Source organism: Coregonus clupeaformis, unplaced genomic scaffold (genome assembly GCF_020615455.1).
Source record: "Coregonus clupeaformis isolate EN_2021a unplaced genomic scaffold, ASM2061545v1 scaf0189, whole genome shotgun sequence".
Taxonomy (NCBI): Eukaryota; Metazoa; Chordata; class Actinopteri; order Salmoniformes; family Salmonidae; genus Coregonus; species Coregonus clupeaformis.
This window is the reverse complement of record NW_025533644.1, coordinates 510,561-529,113: the sequence shown is the minus strand read 5'-3', so window position 1 is coordinate 529,113 and position 18,553 is coordinate 510,561. Positions and strand designations below refer to the sequence as shown.

The 18,553-nt window shown below is 45.1% G+C and overlaps 1 protein-coding gene across 1 annotated transcript; it reads right to left on the bottom strand.

The window, feature by feature from the left end:
- Positions 1–238: 238 nt before the first annotated feature.
- Positions 239–11,740, bottom strand: LOC121533081 (neuronal vesicle trafficking-associated protein 1). The gene is made up of 5 exons (XM_041838842.2): positions 11,600–11,740; positions 9,335–9,482; positions 8,833–8,952; positions 8,451–8,564; positions 239–1,724 (listed from the first exon to the last, which is right to left on the bottom strand). The coding sequence occupies exons 2-5, from the start codon at positions 9,461–9,463 to the stop codon at positions 1,476–1,478; spliced, it is 612 nt and encodes a 203-aa protein (XP_041694776.1). The 5' UTR covers positions 9,464–9,482; positions 11,600–11,740; the 3' UTR covers positions 239–1,475.
- Between the last annotated feature and the right edge of the window lie 6,813 nt (positions 11,741–18,553).

Here is an 18,553-nt window from a genome sequence, read left to right as displayed (position 1 = left end):
CTCTGAATAATGGACAGGGAAAATAACGGACTCCGCTTGGTTCTCCCTTGATTTTTTTTTGGGACAAAAAGAAAGTGTACTTTTACTTGCTTTTCTTCTTTTTTAAACTTAACAGAAACAATTTGTAAATACCAGGTAAATAGATACCACCTGAAACTGGATTGTAAAAATAAAATGTTGCTATTGTGTATTGAAAGTACATACAAACGGTAATAAGGCCAAATCAACAAGTCCCAGATTAGGAATGAGAAAGCTTAACACTTTATTGATGACATCAGAGCAGATGGGTCTGACATAAACATTTGGCACTCAGAACACAACAAGGTTTATAAACACTGGGTGGTGAATGATGACGTAATGACAGGATCACATTCATATTTACAATCTGATCCATGGTAAAAATACTGCCAGTTATTATAATGAATTATGATGAATGCAAACTTGATATGAATCGCATTGCATTGTATTTACTATTTAAAAAATCACAAAAAAAATATTCAAAAAATATTAAATAAATCCTGCCAGCTTTTCACCCAAATCAAAAAATCTGCAAATAAATTGCTTAAAATATAAATAAGCACATAATAAATAGGTAGTTAAATAAATACTTGAAAACACAAAGATACGGATACTCTAGGTAGTTATTGTTATGTTAAAATATGAAATATGAAACATTAATCCTACCTGTACAGCTGCTAGTCTACTACATTCAAAATCATCTGAATGGAAATGACATCAACCCAAATATACAAGATCATCGTACCCAATCGTACCAAAATCCTCATACACAAATTATTCATAGTTGCTGGAAAATCTACTGAGGTTTTTACAATCAGGTTTCTAAATTAATGTGGGCTGTGTGCTTCCTGAACAGAACAAAACGTTTTATTTCAGTACTGTGTATGTAAAAATCTACAAAAAACATGTCTTGTTTTTCCTGTAGGACATGACATGACTAGATCTAAACCTGTAGGATATTAATCGATCTAAACGTAATAACACTAAACCTTGTAAGACCACATTTACTAATGATACTCTACATTCAGTTCAGAATATAATGAAAACCTGAAATCATATCAGTCTGATGAGGACGATCTAGTGAGAATTTCAGGGAATCTTCTTATGTTCAGTTCTCCAAAGCTTCTCATACACACATCTCTCTCTCTCTCTCTCTCTCTCTCTCTCTCTCTCTCGCACAGGCACGCACACACACAACACAAGGCGGTGGTCCTCACTGATAACGTCATAGAGAGATTAACTTTACTGCAAATGAGTCACATACGCTGACACCTAAACAGACATTTGGAGCGTTACCCACAATACCTCATATGGAACTCCCCCAAGTAAACAACACTTTTTCCCCTTATCTCCATCTCCATCCCCTCTTCCTAACCCTTCCTTTCGGAGATCTCACATTCCCTTCTATCCTCATCACCCCTTCCTAAACCCTTTCCCTCTGGAAAGCCCTGCATCCCTCACTCCTTCGAACGACTCGCCTCCTCTTTGGCCCTCTCGGCTTGCTTCAGGGCGTTGATGACGGGGAACCATGGTGACGGGGGCAGCTCGGGGATGATGGCGCCGGTGGTGGTCCTCTTGGCCTGGTTGAGGTGACCCAGGGCGGTGTAGAGACTGCTGGAGCGGGGGGCCACGCCTGGGTCCTCCTTCTGCTGCTGCTCTGTGTAGTACCAGGGCTCCAGGACTGCTGCTGGGGTGCAGTGCTTGTGCTGCATGGGGAAGAGGAGAGAGAGGGTGGTTGGTGTCAATTGTATTATTTACTTCAGGATGTGAATTACGGTACAGAAAAACTTGCAATTTTAAATCACTTCCTGAATTGAGTGAATAAAAAGTGACCCCCAACTCTGTAAGAGAAAGGATCCAGGAGGCAGAAGGGTCTGTGAAGAGGTGCGCAAAGGGATGTCGGATTATGATGTTGCCTCTATTTACGGTTAGGGACAGCAGGTATTCTGGTCATCATAATCACATGGGTTGTGGTAGGACTCAATAAATGATGAGGCCAAGTCACATGCTACTGCCTTACCCTTCACTGAAACTACTTTTTACAGGTGAGTCATACAAAGCCTTATTCCACAGCGTGGGCGAGGGTGAGAAAGGTTCCTACAGGGAAATTATTTTTCATATTCAAACCTAGATGTGCCAGCTTCGTCTCATTAGATATGACACCTGAGTTGCCATCCTTAGATAAATGAACACGTAAGCTGTCGAAGGAATAAAGAAAGGAACTCCACCTCCAATTTGCCAAGCTCTGCTTGACAGGAGAAGCTTCAAGTGAGTTTTCCTTAAGAGCGTTTTCCATTGAGTAGCATCAGCTTCCTGAACAAACCCCTGAGGGCAAACCAAGGCTTCCTGACAGACTACCTGACCTTCCATCAGTAGTGTGAGAAATTACCTCTCACAACAAGCCTGGCTGCCTTCGCTCTACTAAACGAAAGACAACGCCACGACACCCTCTGTTTGTGTCAGCTTCCTGCTTCCCCTGTTTGTCTCCTGGCCTCTAGAGGTCAGCTGTGTTCCCCTTTGCCTTAGTTTTTCCTCATGTGTCCTAATTAGCTTATCTATGTCACCTGTGCCTTGTTTCCCCTTGAGTATTTTAGCTGTGTGTTTTCCCCTTGTTTCTCACTTGGTTATTGCGTCCTGTCTATGTGTCTCCTGCTTTGTCCCACCGTATCAGTCCTAGTAAGTTATTCAAAGTTATCTTTAGTTTGTTTTTCTCCCCTCGGGGAGTTGTTTTGTTTTGCCTCCTGTTTTGGAACATTAAATCTACTTACCTGGAGTATTGCCTGGGGTGTTTCATTTGGGTCCTACAACATCTCCTCTGTGGCTAAGGGGTAGTACCCCCAGCTCTACACATTTGAGACCGGAGTTCTAGCCCGGCTTGTGACAGAATAACCAAGTCAATCATGGACCCAGAAACACTCAGTTCCCAGGACCTGTTGGCGGTGATCATTCGACATGAGGCTTCTTTCCAGCGCCATGAAGCCGTTCTCAGCCGACAAGAGGAGCTGATGGCTAGACATTCTCAACTCCTGGCCGAAATGATGAGTTCCCTTCACCAGCTCTTTGAACGCCTCCTTGGTTCTCCCCCTTCCCCCGGTCACCTCCCAGTGACGACAGGCCTTCTCGGTTGGCGGAGCCCCGACTACCACCTCCCAAGCCCTTTTCTGGGGATCCAAGCTCTTGTCAGGGTTTCCTCACCCAATGCTCCCTCACCTTCGAGCTCCAACCCTCAAGTTTTCCCACAGACCGTTCCAAGATTGCCTACCTCATTACCCTTCTTTCAGACAAGGCGCTCGCCTGGGCCTCTGCGGTGTGGCAGTCCCAGGAGGCCTGTTGTGACTCCCACGCTGCATTTGTAGAAGAGTTCAAGCGGGTGTTCGATCATCCTGTCAGTGGGCGGGAGGCTTCCAAGCGCCTACTGTCTCTCCGTCAGGGCCCCGAAGCACGGCAGATTTTGCCATTGAGTTCGAACCATAGCAGCAAGGAGCGGATGGAATGATGAAGCGCTGAGGGTCTGCTTTCAGGGAGGGTTATCTGAGCCCCTTCAAGATGAGTTAGCCACCCGTGAACCAGCTGAAGATCTCGAGTCCCTCATAGCCTTGGCCATCCGCCTGGACAATCGTCTAAGAGAGCGGAGAACGGCTCGCCGTCAGGTGTCTCAGTCCCAAGTTCCTCTGAGCAGCTCTGTTTCTCCTGTTTGGACTCCGTCATTCAGAGCTGCCCCGGCTCCTGAACTGCCCCAGGATTCCCCGGAGAGCATGCAGTTAGGCCGTTCCAGGCTTTCTTCCAACGAAAGGGAACGTCGCATGAGGGAGCGTCGGTGCCCTCTACTGCGGGGTTGCCGGCCACTTCCGCTCCACTTGCCCCCGAGCTTTCGGGGAAACGCCTGTCCCCGCCCAGCTACAGGAGGGTTGTGATGGGGAAAATTAGAGCTCCTCCTACTAACGCGGTCCTAGCTATTCCAGCCACTCTGTCCTGGGAGGGCCACCAGCATCGGGTCCAGGCTATGATCGATTCCGGTGCCGCAGGTGATTTTATGGATGTAACCTTGGCTAAGGAACTTAAGATCCCTACCCAACTACTTCCTCAACCCCAGGCAGTTACAGCCTTAGATGGCAGACCTCTGGAACCAGGAAAAGTTACTGAGGCGACTCAGTCCCTGCGACTTACCATCTCTCAACACCAGCAGGAGGAGACCTTCTATCTCATTGACTCTCCCGAGTATCCTATTATCCTGGGTCACCCTTGGCTATGCAGACATAATCCCCAGATCGACTGGCCTACTGGCACCATTCTTAGCTGGGGGTCCCACTTGCCAACTCACCTGCATGCTTCAGAGTTCCTCAGCCCCTAGTACCCAGTTTCAAGAGTCTGTTGACGTCTCCCGAGTCCCCAGTGTTTACCATCGGTTCAAAGCAGTGTTCAGCAAGGCCCGGGCTACTGCCTTACCGCCTCATCGCACTTATGACTGTGCCATTGATCTACTCCCTGGGTGCTGCCCTCCTAGAGGTCGGATCTTTTCCTTGTCCTCCCCGAGCACGCAGCTATGGACACCTACATTAAGGAGTCCTTGGCAGCCGGCCTCATCTATGCCTCTACTTCCCGGCTGGGGCGGGCTTCTTTTTGTTGAAAAGAAAGACGGGGGTCTGAGGCCTTGTATTGATTACCGGGGACTCAACAAGATCACGGTTCGAATCGATACCCTCTTCCTCTCATGGCCACTGCTTTTGAGCTGCTTCAAGGGGCTTCCCATTTTTACTAAGCTGGATCTCCGCAATGCTTACCATCTCGTGCGGATCCGGCCAGGAGACGAATGGAAGACGGCGTTCAACTACGCCCACGGGACACTATGAATATCGGGTGATGCCGTTCGCGCTCACCAATGCCCCCGCAGTATTCCAAGCCCTGATTAATGATGTTCTCCGGGATATGCTTAATCTGTTCGTCTTCGTGTACCTGGACGATATCCTCATCTTCTCGAGGTCACTGAAGGAGCATGAGGGGCATGTTAGCCGGGTTCTCCAGAGGCTCCTTGACAATCACCTCTACGTTAAGCCTGAGAAGTGTGAATTTCATGTTTCTCAGACTCAGTTTCTCGGGTTTATTGTCACTCCCGGGCACCTAGAGATGGATCCCAAGAAGGTCAAGGCGGTCCACGATTGGCCCACACCTGCCACGGTCAAGGAGGTTCAACGGTTCATTGGCTTTTCTAACTTCTATCGGAAGTTCATCAAGAATTTCAGCTCGGTGGTAGCCCCCTTGATGACGCTTACCAAGGGAGGAGGGACCAAGATTCACTGGGGTCCGGAAGCAGCAGGGGCCTTCGAGGATCTCAAGCGCCGCTTCACTTCTGCTCCGATTCTGGTGACCCCTGACCCAGAGAGACCTTTCGTGGTGGAGGTGGACGCCTCAGAGGTGGGGGTGGGAGCCGTCCTGTCACAGAGGGGTGCGGATGGGAGATTACACCCTTGTGCCTTCATGTCTCGCCGCCTGTCTGAGGCCGAGCGCAACTACCACGTGGGGGATCTAGAGTTGCTTGCGGTTAAACTGGCCTTGGAAGAGTGGCGCCATTGGCTTGAGGGGGCTCAGCACCCTTTCCAGGTTCTCACAGACCACAAGAACCTGGAATATCTCCAACAGGCTAAGCGGATGAACCCTCGGCAAGCACGATGGTCCCTTTTCTTTAATCGATTCCAGTTCATCCTGACTTACCGACCTGGCACCAAGAACGTCAAGCCGGATGCTCTGTCTCGAGTCTATTCTCCCGAGGTACAAGAGAAGCCCTTGGCATCGATTATTCCGAGGTCTAGGATCGTCGCACCTCTTCAGTGGGAACTAGAAAGAGGGTACGAGAAGCTCTTGCCCATGAGCCCGATCCAGGCGGTGGTCCTGCCGGTCGCCTGTTCGTTCCTCTCTCGGTTCGGGCCCGCGTCTTGCAGTGGGGTCATGAGTCGCCCTTGACATGCCATCCTGGCAGTGCTCGCACACTGGAGTTCCTCCGACGGGCGGTTTTGGTGGCCGTCCATCAAGAAGGACGTGCAGGTCTTTGTTGAGGCCTGCCCTGTGTGCAACCAGGGAAAGTCGACACGCCAGCGACCCCAGGGACTGCTCCATCCCTTACCTGTTCCTCGAAGGCCATGGTCACACCTTTCTCTGGACTTTGTTACGGGACTTCCTCTATCCCAGGGCAACACCGTCATCCTGGTGGTGGTAGACCGTTTCTCTAAGGCTGCCCGGTTTATTCCCCTGCCCAAGCTGCCCTCGGCTAAGGAGACTGCGGAGCTCCTCATGAACCATGTCTTCCGGATATTTGGCATTCCCCTGGACGTGGTCTCTGACCGAGGTCCCCAATTCTCGTCCCGGTTTTGGGGGCCTTCTGCAGGCTTATTGGGGCCACAGCCAGCCTATCGTCAGGATTCCATCCAGAGTCTAATGGCCAAACGGAACGGATTAATCAGGATCTGGAGACCACCCTGCGGTGTATGGCGGCCAGTAATCCCACGTCTTGGGCCACCTATATTATTTGGGCTGAATATGCCCACAACACCCTCCAGTCCTCAGCCACCGGATTGTCCCCCTTCGAATGCCAGTTCGGTTACAACCCTCCTTTGTTTCCAGAGGAAGAGGCGCAAGTTGGTGTTCCCTCGGCCCAGCGCTTTGTCCAACGCTGTAGGCGGACCTGGAAGAAGGCCAGGTGTACCCTCCTTCGGACCTCCCAGAGATACCAAAGTCAGGCTAATCGCCACCGCCCGGGCGGCCCCTAGTTTCCGAGCTGGTCAGAGAGTTTGGTTGGCCACTAAGAACTTGCCCCTCCGGGTCGAATCCAAGAAGCTTTCCCAGAGATACATCGGCCCTTTCCGCATTTCTAGAAAGGTTAACCCTGTGTCGTATCGTTTAGTTCTGCCTCGCTCCCTTAGAGTTAACCCCACTTTCCATGTTTCACTCCTTAAACCTGTCTTGTCTTCTCCTTTTGCCCCCCACCACAGACCCCCGCCACCTCCCAGGATCATAGACGGCCAGCCAGCCTACACAGTCCGCCGGATACTGGACTCCCCGGAGGGTCCAGAACTCTCTGCAGTATCTGGTGGACTGGGAGGGCTACGGGCCAGAGGAGCGCTCCTGGGTTCCGGCCAGGGACATCCTGGACCCAGGGTTGATCCGAGATTTTCGCACCCTGGGGCCAGGGTGTTCTGGAAGGAACGTCAGGAGTCGTTCCTAGAGGAGGGGGTCCTGTCAGCTTCCTGCTTCCCCTGTTTGTCTCCTGGCCTCTAGAGGTCAGCTGTGTTCCCCCTTTGCCTTAGTTTTTCCTCATGTGTCCTAATTAGCTTATCTATGTCACCTGTGCCTTGTTTCCCCTTGAGTATTTTAGCTGTGTGTTTTCCCCTTGTTTCTCACTTGGTTATTGCGTCCTGTCTATGTGTCTCCTGCTTTGTCCCACCGTATCAGTCCTAGTAAGTTATTCAAAGTTATCTTTAGTTTGTTTTTCTCCCCTCGGGGAGTTGTTTTGTTTTGCCTCCTGTTTTGGAACATTAAATCTACTTACCTGGAGTATTGCCTGGGGTGTTTCATTTGGGTCCTACAACATCTCCTCTGTGGCTAAGGGGTAGTACCCCCAGCTCTACACATTTGAGACCGGAGTTCTAGCCCGGCTTGTGACAGTTTGACTCTCCTTTTCCCTCCCCCATGTCTCCAACAACACATTAGCCGTGGAGAAACGCTGCGAGCTACACTGTACCCGTCAACATCAAAAGCCTTTGCCGGGAAGGCCCCCTTGCCCATCTCCCTCCTTTCGTCTTAAGCCTTTAATCACAGTTTAGTCACGCTCAGCCTTTATGAAAGGCCCCTCTCTGATTCACGGGCGTTCCAATCTACTGCCTGACCAAAAAGCCTTGCCTGCCTCTCTCTCTTTAAAAGACAGGAGGCCTTTATAGAGAGTAACAGGCGTGGAGCGTTGCCTGAGTACACGATGCCTGGGAGGTGTCCTAAGGAGATAATGAGTTTATGTTACCAGAATGAAGAGACAGAAAGAGTGGGAGAGAATCCCTTAGAAGTCTCTGGTGGGAAAATATGTTGTAAACAGAATACAGTATGAGTATTAGATGAGGTGTATAGTAAGTATGGACTATAGGAGAGGGTGTATTAGTATGTCATTGGGACTGGATGATAATTACGTCTGTGAAGGCGATTATAAGAACTCTGTTGGTCTCTGTGAGACATTGCAGGTGACCAAAACAGTTAGAGAAACAACCTCTGCTTCTTGTCTGTGAATTTAATGAATGTAACCCCCTAGGACCGTCTGACTGGGATAGGAGGCAGTGTGTGTTTATGTTTATGTGTGATGATGATGATGCTTTCAGTAGTCTATCTTGCCCTCGGACATGTAAGCTGTTCGGATAGAAGACGTGTGTGTGTGTATGTGTGTTAGTGATGCCTACCTTGAGAACGAAGCCCTCTGGGCAGGTAAGTTGATCGTACCACAGAGCCTTGTACATGACCAGCAGGAGAAGACAAGCCAGGAACCCAAGGGTGATGAGGATCAAACCTGTGAGCTGGAACACTCACACACACACACACACACACACACATACAAACACACACACACACACACACACACACACACACACACACACATACACACACACATACAAACACACACACACACACACACACACACACACAAACACATACACACATACACATAAAAACACACACATGCACACACACACACACACACACACACACAACCATGAATATCACCATTATTCCCAGTAGTTCTACTTCAGTAAACATACTACTAGCCCCTAGATAAGACTTTACCTTGACCTTCTCTGATACCTCGTCGTACAGTTTTATATTCAGCTTCCTGATTCCCGGCACGTACAACTTCTTCTTTTTCTTCTGCTGCAGCTGATACTCTGTTGTGGTCTTCACGATTACCTGAGGATGAACAGCAGCATCGCACACAAAGCACTCTGAGTCAGATCGCTGGGTTGAAACTGGGCTGCTACCTTAAATAGCACTGTAAGGTGTGTGTGTGTGTGTGTGTGTGATCTACTATGTATTCTAAGAGGTCTGAGATAGTGTGGGGTGATGCCACAGCACTCTGAAGCATTGGGTTAACAGGGAGGCTGGGGCAAGGCACAGTACAGGGACCAATGGTAGGTTCAGAAGGGATGCAGGCTTGATGTGTGTCCAGACGTGTATTGTAATGTAATGTACAGACAGGATGTACTGAACACGTGTAATAATCACTGCATGTGCGCACGCACACACACACGCACACACACTCATGCGCACGCACACACACACACGTTGTTACCTTGTCTAGGTACGGCTGTTGCAGCTGGTTCACCTCCAGAGGGGTGATGAGGGGGATGTTATCAAAGCCATCATCCATAGACTGTTCTTTCTCCAGCTTATCAGCCAGGTTACTGCCCAGCTTCACCATGTCTGCCTGCCTGGACGATCTGAATGGGGAAAGAAGCAGTGCAGAGGATCAGATGCTGGGTAACACAGCTCTGTTGGGTTCTAACTACTTCGCAATGACAGTCTGTCTGGATGATTTGGATCGCAATTACAAACAGTGCTGAACAATCGATTAGATGCTGGTTAACGCAACTCCGTTTGGCTTTACTGTGCAGAGGGTAGAATACTTGGTAATGCAGCTTGGTTTTATTCCACTTAGTTGTTCCCTGGTTCCTCGTGTGGCTGAAGTTGAAGATGATGTTAAAACGATAGTGATGATGATGATGATGGTGAGAGCTTTATACAAATGGCTGCTGTGATATGCCTCTGACTGTCTTCCTCCTGCACTATCTGGGAGGTTTGTGTCAAACCAGATGTTATCGTTATTATGTTGATTTCCACAGGTAGGTCTACTGTATCTCTTTCATTCGACAATGTGCATAGAGTTTATTATGTCCATACTGGCTGTAATTCCAAGGTGCGTCATGTAAAGATGTTGCGTGGGCTACATACACAGTAGATGCAGGAATACATGCTGTGTGGGGTTCATATCCTATGTGTTTGTTGGTGTAACTGTGCTGTTCTCCCTTCTCGTCGATCAGTGCATCATCTAAATGTGGAACAAAAGGTGAGAAGCCACTTAGCTTGTTGACACAGTGTGAAACGCAACACCATCTTCTCTGTAGCTCGCCATCCTGTATCGCTGTGAGAATGACTCATAATGATGATGTGAACAACGGGGCAAAGATCAGTTCCTCGCAGGTTCAATCATACACACAGGCACAGGCAGGAACACAGACAAGCACGAAAAAATACACACAAGCACACACACTCTCTTTCTCTAGCTCTCTCTCTCTCTCTCTCTCTCTCTCTAGCTCTCTCTCTCTCTCTCTCTCGCTCTCTCGCTCTCTAGCTCTCGCTCTCTCTCTCTCTCTCTCTCTCTCTCACACACACACACACACACACACACACTTCCTACAGGTTCCATTAGCCTGGCTATTGTTGCACTGTGGAGTGAGTGGGTGGCTATAATGGCTAATGTGGTTGTCAGTACAGCCAACCGTCTTCAGACTGTAGATTGCAGGCTACTGTAGGAGGGAGGTGTGGGTGCCATGGTGATTCAGATGACTGATTGATGCTATATCAATGCAGAATGAGCTAAGAGCCAGCTGTCAAATCTGTTCCCCCATCAGTGAAGGAATGAAACAAGGTTTGGATGAATGTGGATGGCATTATAAGCAGACAATCAGTATAGTTTCCTTAATATTTTCTATTAATATTTTTGGTCAATATTCTCTGAATATTCTGATTGGGAAGTACAATATGGAGGTGATGTTTATAAATGCTTTACAAATCTAAAAAATAGAATGATTCTATAAACGAATAGTATCTAGGCCTGTTAACTTTTTTCTTCAGGGTTCACTAATAATGCATCTGATCTCAACTTGCTGCATTGAAAAGAGTGCGTTTGCTGCGGCAGAGATTCTACTGATAAGAACAACCGCCAGGTAGCAAACATCCCGAAAACAAACAAGACAGAGAAATTACATGGACATGACTGGTGAAACTCATCTCACGTCACACGTCATGTCGTAACATACGTTTCGATAAGCACCATACATAACCTATAACCTCATGTCATGGCACAGACTGCTCGAGATGCTCTTTGCATAGGCTACAAGGGCAATGGATTTCAAGAAGAAATTGACATTCAAGAATTCGATATGAAAGCTAATTTGAACACCAATACATTGTCGCAAATGACAATGTCATCTTTGAAATTGTTTAGACTTTTATGAATTTTAGCTTACTCCTTTCACGCATTCGATTAATATCGAGGGGCTCTCAGCCGTATCAATAAGCTTGATATATCCAGCCATTATTGATACTCAAATAGATACAAAGACATAAGCAACCAATGTCGTTTCTACATCTGGCAATGCATTTTTTTTGTGACAATCGAATAATGTCATTTGCAATGTAGACTATAGGCTACCGTAGACTACGGATATATTCACGCAAGCGCAAGCAGACATAAAGCCTGATCAATAACATTGCCCACATAAACGATAACAATATATTCCACATAGGCTATAACAAAGGGGGGAAAATTACTTACTGCGTGCGAGGATGATGATAGGTAGGTTTGCGTCGCGGATGTTTACGGGAAAAGCAGAGAATGGTGAATACCGTTCTGTTACGGTGGTGATGTCTGATTCACGGCAGGATTGCGCATGTAATTCGGTACTGGTTGCATCCTCCAGAGGAAATTGGAGCCTCTACATGATGCGCAACAGATTAAACGTGTATGGGTGATGGTGGGAATAATAAAGCAAAGGGAATGAATATTTTACACATGAACTCTGAGATGTTATTGTAATGGTGAACGTTTTTAGATGGGTAGGCCTATAATAAAAATAAAAGGGTAGGCATTAGGGTCACCAGATAACCTTTTCTATAGGCCTACTGTATGCCACACACAGTCAGATCAACAGTTTTACACATGTTGACGAAGTTTATTTACTTCTGACATGGGAAAAATGTATTAGCCTACTATATTGAATTCCACTAAATGTCTTAGCACATTTAGTAACTAAAAATATTGGATAGTGACTGTGAGACCGAAATGGTGTAGTATACCCTAAATCAGTTTGTGATATTCATATAGACATTTCATGAAATATTTGTTGAAAACAAATTACTAGGCCTACAGATGAAATAAAACCATTAATCTGTATGCTTGGTTAAATCATTCAACCATACAATAATTGGCAAAAATGTTTTAATGAAATGTTGAATGAAAATGAATAAAATATTTTAATCCAACCAAACACTACCTGCACCAAACTTGCTCATATTTAAATGACATAGCCCCTAGTTCCTCAAAGACTGACATAAATGAAAGTGACTTGTTGTGAACCACAATGGCCACAATGTGACATGCAGCAGCTGCTGCAGCTGATGGGCCCTGTCTATGGGATGGCTCTGTGATTCATCAGTGCCTCTAATTATGCCTTTCAATAGAGGTGAAGAGGTGATGCAGATGCCAAACAAGTGAAAGAGTGAAAACACGGTGTGTGTGTGTGTGTGTGTCAGTGTGTCTGTAAGAGAGAGAGTGATAGAGAATGTGTGTGTATCAGAGAGAGTGTGTGTGTTTTGTGTGTGAGTTTGTGAGAGAGAGCGAATTTGTGTGTGTTTGTGTCAGAGTGTGTGTGTTCTGTGTGTGAGTGTATATGTCTGTGTGTTTGTGTGTGTGTGTGTGTGTGAGAGAGAATGTCTGTGTGTTTGTGTCAGAGAGTGTGTGAGAGTGTGTGTGTGCGTTTGTGTGTGTGTGTGTGAGAGTGTGTCTCTGAGAGGTTAAGCGAGCAAAGGAGAAACAGACAGAGAGCGAGAGAAAGAAAGACGGATGGCCTACAAAAAGAGTAGGATGCAGGAGCCAGGCCTGTCTGCCGAGTTAAAAAACCCTATTCTCTCCGCGAGGACCCCTGCTACTCCGTCTTTGGTTATGCCTGATTCTATGAATTCATCATGCCTTTAGTACACTGTGAGGGACTGTGAGGGACTGCCCGACCAAAATACACCATTCGCCCCCCTTTTGGAGCCTTTTGTCCCCCCCTGCATACCCTTCAATTGGACCTACATTTATTATTTTGACCTTTGCTTTGCGGGGGTGTGACTTCAAAGCGGACCCTCTATTTCTGCCTCTTTAGGGGGAGGGTCGTGTCAACCTCACAGTGTGAGAGGCAGACTGTTCTGTTCTGTCTCCACTGGTTTTGTTGTTCGCTGGGAGACGGAGAGAGAGAAAGAGAGAGAGAGAGAGAGAGAGAGAGGGAGAGAGTGAGAGAGAGAGAAGAGAGAGAGAGAGAGAGAGAGAGAGAGAGAGAGAGAGAGAGAGAGAGAGAGAGAGAGAGAGAGAGAGAGAGAGGGAGAGAGAGACCCTGGGAGAAGATAATGAACATGAGAATCAATTAGGTTATGGTCTTTAGAGTTAGAAGGGAAGGAGGGAGAGGGGGAGTGTGTGTGTGTGTTTGTGTGAGATAGAACGCGAGAGTGAATGAGATTCAGTTTGTGTGTGTGTGTGTGTATAGAAGGGTGTTCTGCATTAAGAACTACACATGAAGTACAGACGGAGAGCATCACCAGGGAAGTACTGGTGGGAAAATATATCATTGAAGTGGAATGGTGAATTCTATACATTCTATGGAGGTTTACATTCTATCAGTATCAATAGAATACATCATGTGTTTAGCACTGCAATAAGAAACATGACAAATGTAAGAGATTCAGCTATTAGATTAAAATCTCTTCTTGCATTTTACTTTAGGTGACCTTATGCATTAATGAAGCCTTTATAAAAGTGATACAACATAAGATGGCTAAGTACTCCATAAGCTTGTGTTATCACCTGTTATGTCGTTTTTATAATACATTCAAAAAGGTAACCTGATTAGTGTTACCTGTTAAGTGATTAGTGTTAGTGATTATTCAACAGTTATGTCACATAATGATGTCAAAAGCAATTTATTTGTATACTGTATATACCATTCTTAGACATGCAGTGTTGATATTGAATCAAGTCATGCTTTCTGATGGATGGACGTTGAATACTGACTTGTATCACGGGTGACCGACCTGCTTGGCTTTATTCTTGGTTGTGGTAACTGAATGGGTTAAACCGAAATTACTGTTGATGAGAAATGATTAACAATACTGCCATCTAGTGACAAATCCCTTCAATAGTATTACAGTAGTGCACCAGTTACTGTACCTACTATAGCATATTATTACAAGGTGTATGCTGTAGATCACTAAGCAATTTAAACATGCTAGGTATGAATGCACTTCTGTGAATGCGGTCTGTTTTATAAACTCAAAGAGCTTTCATGATGTTTGTTATTTACCAATCAAGTCTTGGAACCACTGAATTCACTTTGCTTCAGCATGGGAATAGAAATTACAATGCAAAAATGGCAATACAAAGCACCTTTCTAATCTTGCACTGGAATCTCAATTAATCTAACGATTTGACTGCATTGAAATGACCGTGAAATATGACTAACTCTCTGATTTATCTAGACTCCCTTCACAATTCACAGTGTTATTATCCTGGTTACCAACAGATGGCAGCACAGTGACAGTCAGTGGATCCATGCTTCAGTTCAGTTCTGTATGTTCACCAACTTAGAAATAATGCATTAAATGGTGATTAACTATTCAATAGATCATGATGATAATGTCAAACAAATGTTATGTCCTGTATGAGCCTGTTTATTAGGAAACCTAACTTTAGCCTGGTCTCAGATCTGTGTGTGCCTAATTCACCTGCCACCTGACTTTAGATAGGCCTTCAACATGACTCGGTTAAATCACGTACACAGCATGATGACTTGGCTGGCATCAGTACATACTGTCCAGTACAGGGACCAGGTTTATAGAACTAGGCTACTTACCAGTGACTGTTTCTCTAGACTACAAGTGGAAGTCAGGAGGAACTCTGAGCACCACCTTCCCTCTCTCTGGGCAATTAGATAATTTCACTTCAGACTGTGTTATCCTGTCTGGCTATTACCCATGTGATCAACACCTAGCCTGTTAGCCTATATTATCCATTAGTAGTCACTATTCCTGACCTGGCCTTAATCCACATGTCTATATCTGGCCCTGGTAATAAGGAAATTGGCCTTAAACCTCTGGGCCTTTTTCTGGTCAGGAAAAAACTCCTGACCGTAATCATGGCATTCAACACGTGCATGGAGTTTGAAAATGAACACAAGAAGACATCTAATGAATTGAGTACATTTGGGGCGGTTTCCCAGACACAGATTAAGCCTAGTCCTGGACTAAAAAACAAGTTCAATGGAAAATGTATATTGAAAATGCTTTTTAGTCCAGGATTAGGCTTAATCTGTGTCCGGGAAACTGACCCCTTAAATATGCACTTGAGTGAAGTGGAAAGACACACTGAGTGTACAAACATTAGGAACACCTGCTCTGTCATGTCATAGACTGACCAGGTGAATCCAGGTGAAAGCTATGATCCCTTATTGATGTCACTTGTTAAAACCACTTCAATCAGTGTAGCTGAAGGGGAGGTGACAGGTTAAAGAATGATTTTTAAACTTTGAGACAATAGAGACATGGATTGTGTATGTGGCCATTCAGAGGGTGAGTTTGGGTAAGACAAAATATTTAAGTGCCTTTGAACGGGGTATGGAAGTAGATGCCAGGCGCACTGGTTTGAGTGTGTCAAGAATTGCAACGCTGCTGGGTGTTTCACGCTCAACAGTTTCCCGTGTATCAAGAATGATCCACCACCCCAAGGACATCCAGACAACTTGATAAAACTGTGAGAAGCATCGGAGTCAACATGGACCAGCATCCCTGTGGAATGCTTTTAACACCTTGTAGAGTCCATGCCTGATGAATTGAGGCTGTTCTAAGGGCAAAAGGGCGTGCAACTCAATATTAGGAAGGTGTACCTAATGTTTTGTACACTCAGTGTATTTCAGACAAACAAACATAACAGTAGAACAGAGTGCAATACATCACTTTTAACCCTGCAAAATGTTTTGTCGTACTGTTTATAGAAATCCATGAGTCATGATGAGTCCCAGAATGTTATCCCAGCTTGCAGATTTGGTTCCTTGGTAGTTATGGGAACGTACATTTTTGCTTTCCCATTGGTTCTAAGAATGAAGCCACACGTTTCCTGACTGGTAAAACTACATGTTTTTAAAATGTTCTCAGAATGGAAGTGAACATTTTGCCTGATCTGGGAACATTAATTTTTAGGTTGTAGGGAGGTTCTGAGAACGTTTTACTATGGTTCAATGGGAGGTTTTATTAACATTCTGTGAACACGTTTCGATAAGACTGCTTGCTTAGGTTAACTGTTTTGAACCCCAAGCACATATAGGACACATGGAAATTAATTTGCTTAGGCATTAATCATGCAAATACATTTATTTTGTTATTGTGGCACAGCATCAGTGAGATCCTAACCTATGATCTTCTGTTCTCTATGAATGTAATTAGTCCACTGCGCCACCAGGATGGAGCTAGCATGCCATGTTTTTTTTTACTAATACAAAGCTGTTGTCGTGACGTGACTTTCATTATTGTGATGACTATTATTTATTGAATAATTACCTACTATGTTTAATTGTTACTAGATTAAATTAATCATGTAACAATTAACTCATTAGGAATTTGGGGCACCACGGGAAAAGTTGTTTAGCGAGTTACCGTTTCCCGAATTAACTCTAAAAATATCTAGATATCTCTTGTCATTTAACATTTTAACATTTTAGTCATTTAGCAGATGCTCTTATCCAGAGCGACTTACAGTTAGTGAGTGCATGCTTTTTTTTTTTTTCATACTGGCCCCCCGTGGGAATCAAACTCACAACCCTGGCGTTGCAAGCGCCATGCTCTACCAACTGAGCTACAGTCATTTATTCATAATTTACCTCATATCAGCCTCATTCTGAAAGTCGTAGACTCTTTAAGTCTGCACGAACCCGGGTCTTACTGATCATTCTGTACCACACAAATTGATTTCATTATTTATTTACTAACTAATTAAAATGATAACACAAGATACAAACACGTACATGGTATAGGTAGGAATTAGACACTTAATACAATGAAAATGGGTCCCTAGCGGACTAACACAATATGACACTTGTTACAAAAGATGGCGAGTTAAAGAGAGAGAGAGAGAGAGAAAACACTTTGATACACATGGGCCTACGCTCACAGTAATCCTAATACCTTGTCCTGAACTGCCGCCCGGAGATCTTCGTCGTGTATCTCTGTTGGAACCAGGCCTTCGTTGGAAGGGATCGATTGGGCCTTCTCTTTCGGATGGCCTTTTAGATGTAAGGCTCAGATTGTCCACAAGAGGTCACAATGTCCTTCTTCTTAGTTGTCTGTTCACTTTCACTCGTTCTGGAAGTGGTCTTCTGAGGACGGCTAATCAGAGAGTAACAGGATGTTCCCACTTAAATTCACCTTCTTAGATACAGTACTTAGAACTGCTACTCAGCCGTAACATTGATTGTTAGTGGAGGCAACTTTGTCGTCTTCACCTCGTGTTGATTTTCAGGGTCGGGACCAATATAGACAAAAGCTGCAGCTTGAGTACTTCTGGTCTGATCTGATAATGCTTAACTCAATCTTTTATGCACTCTGGTAAAGAGGAGCGTTTCCGTCATACTGACACGCTCTCTGAGCTCCCTCGGGCGTGGCTAGTTACGAGGCAAAAGTATTTTCATCACGATGATCTTGTTAGAAAGCTAAAATCACATTCCTATCTTCACGAAAACATTGTCTTCCTCCTTGATATTTTCTACACAACGTAAAGGATGTAAACATGGTATACACAGTGTAAAAGCTCTTCAAGTCACAATGTTTTCATTATAATGCCTTTATACCATTTGTAATGACATCACAAAATAGACATTAATTTTCCATATTCCATTTCTCATCATTCCCAACATTTGGATGTTGAAATATATTGTCCCAATGTTCATTGTTGGATGTTGAAGTTTTTTGGGCGGCAAAAAGTATCTGAAACTAAGGCATTCCTTTCACCATACTAGAGGGCCAGAGATATATTCTCCTCCTCTCTAATTTATGGCAGTGTTAAGGTGTCAAGACCGGCACAGCCGTTGCTTCTTAACGTTCTCGGAAACATTTGAGAACATGGTTTTAAATAGAACCATGAGGAAACCTGTGGGAAACATTATGCTGAAGTACTGAAATGCCCACATAAGAATGTTGTTTCTTAACGTTCTCTGAACCATTTGAGAACATTCCTAACATCAAACCAGTTGGAGAACATTCCTAGAACATTATCAAAATGTTAATAAAATGTAACCATGTTTGATCTTTTAGGAAACGTTCTGCTAAAGTAATGAAATACCAAGAAAATAATGTTTTTTTGGTGAAGTTCCTTAAATGTGCTGAAATGTTCCAAAGCCAAGCAACTACAGTGGGGAAAAAAAGTATTTAGTCAGCCACCAATTGTGCAAGTTCTCCCACTTAAAAAGATGAGAGAGGCCTGTAATTT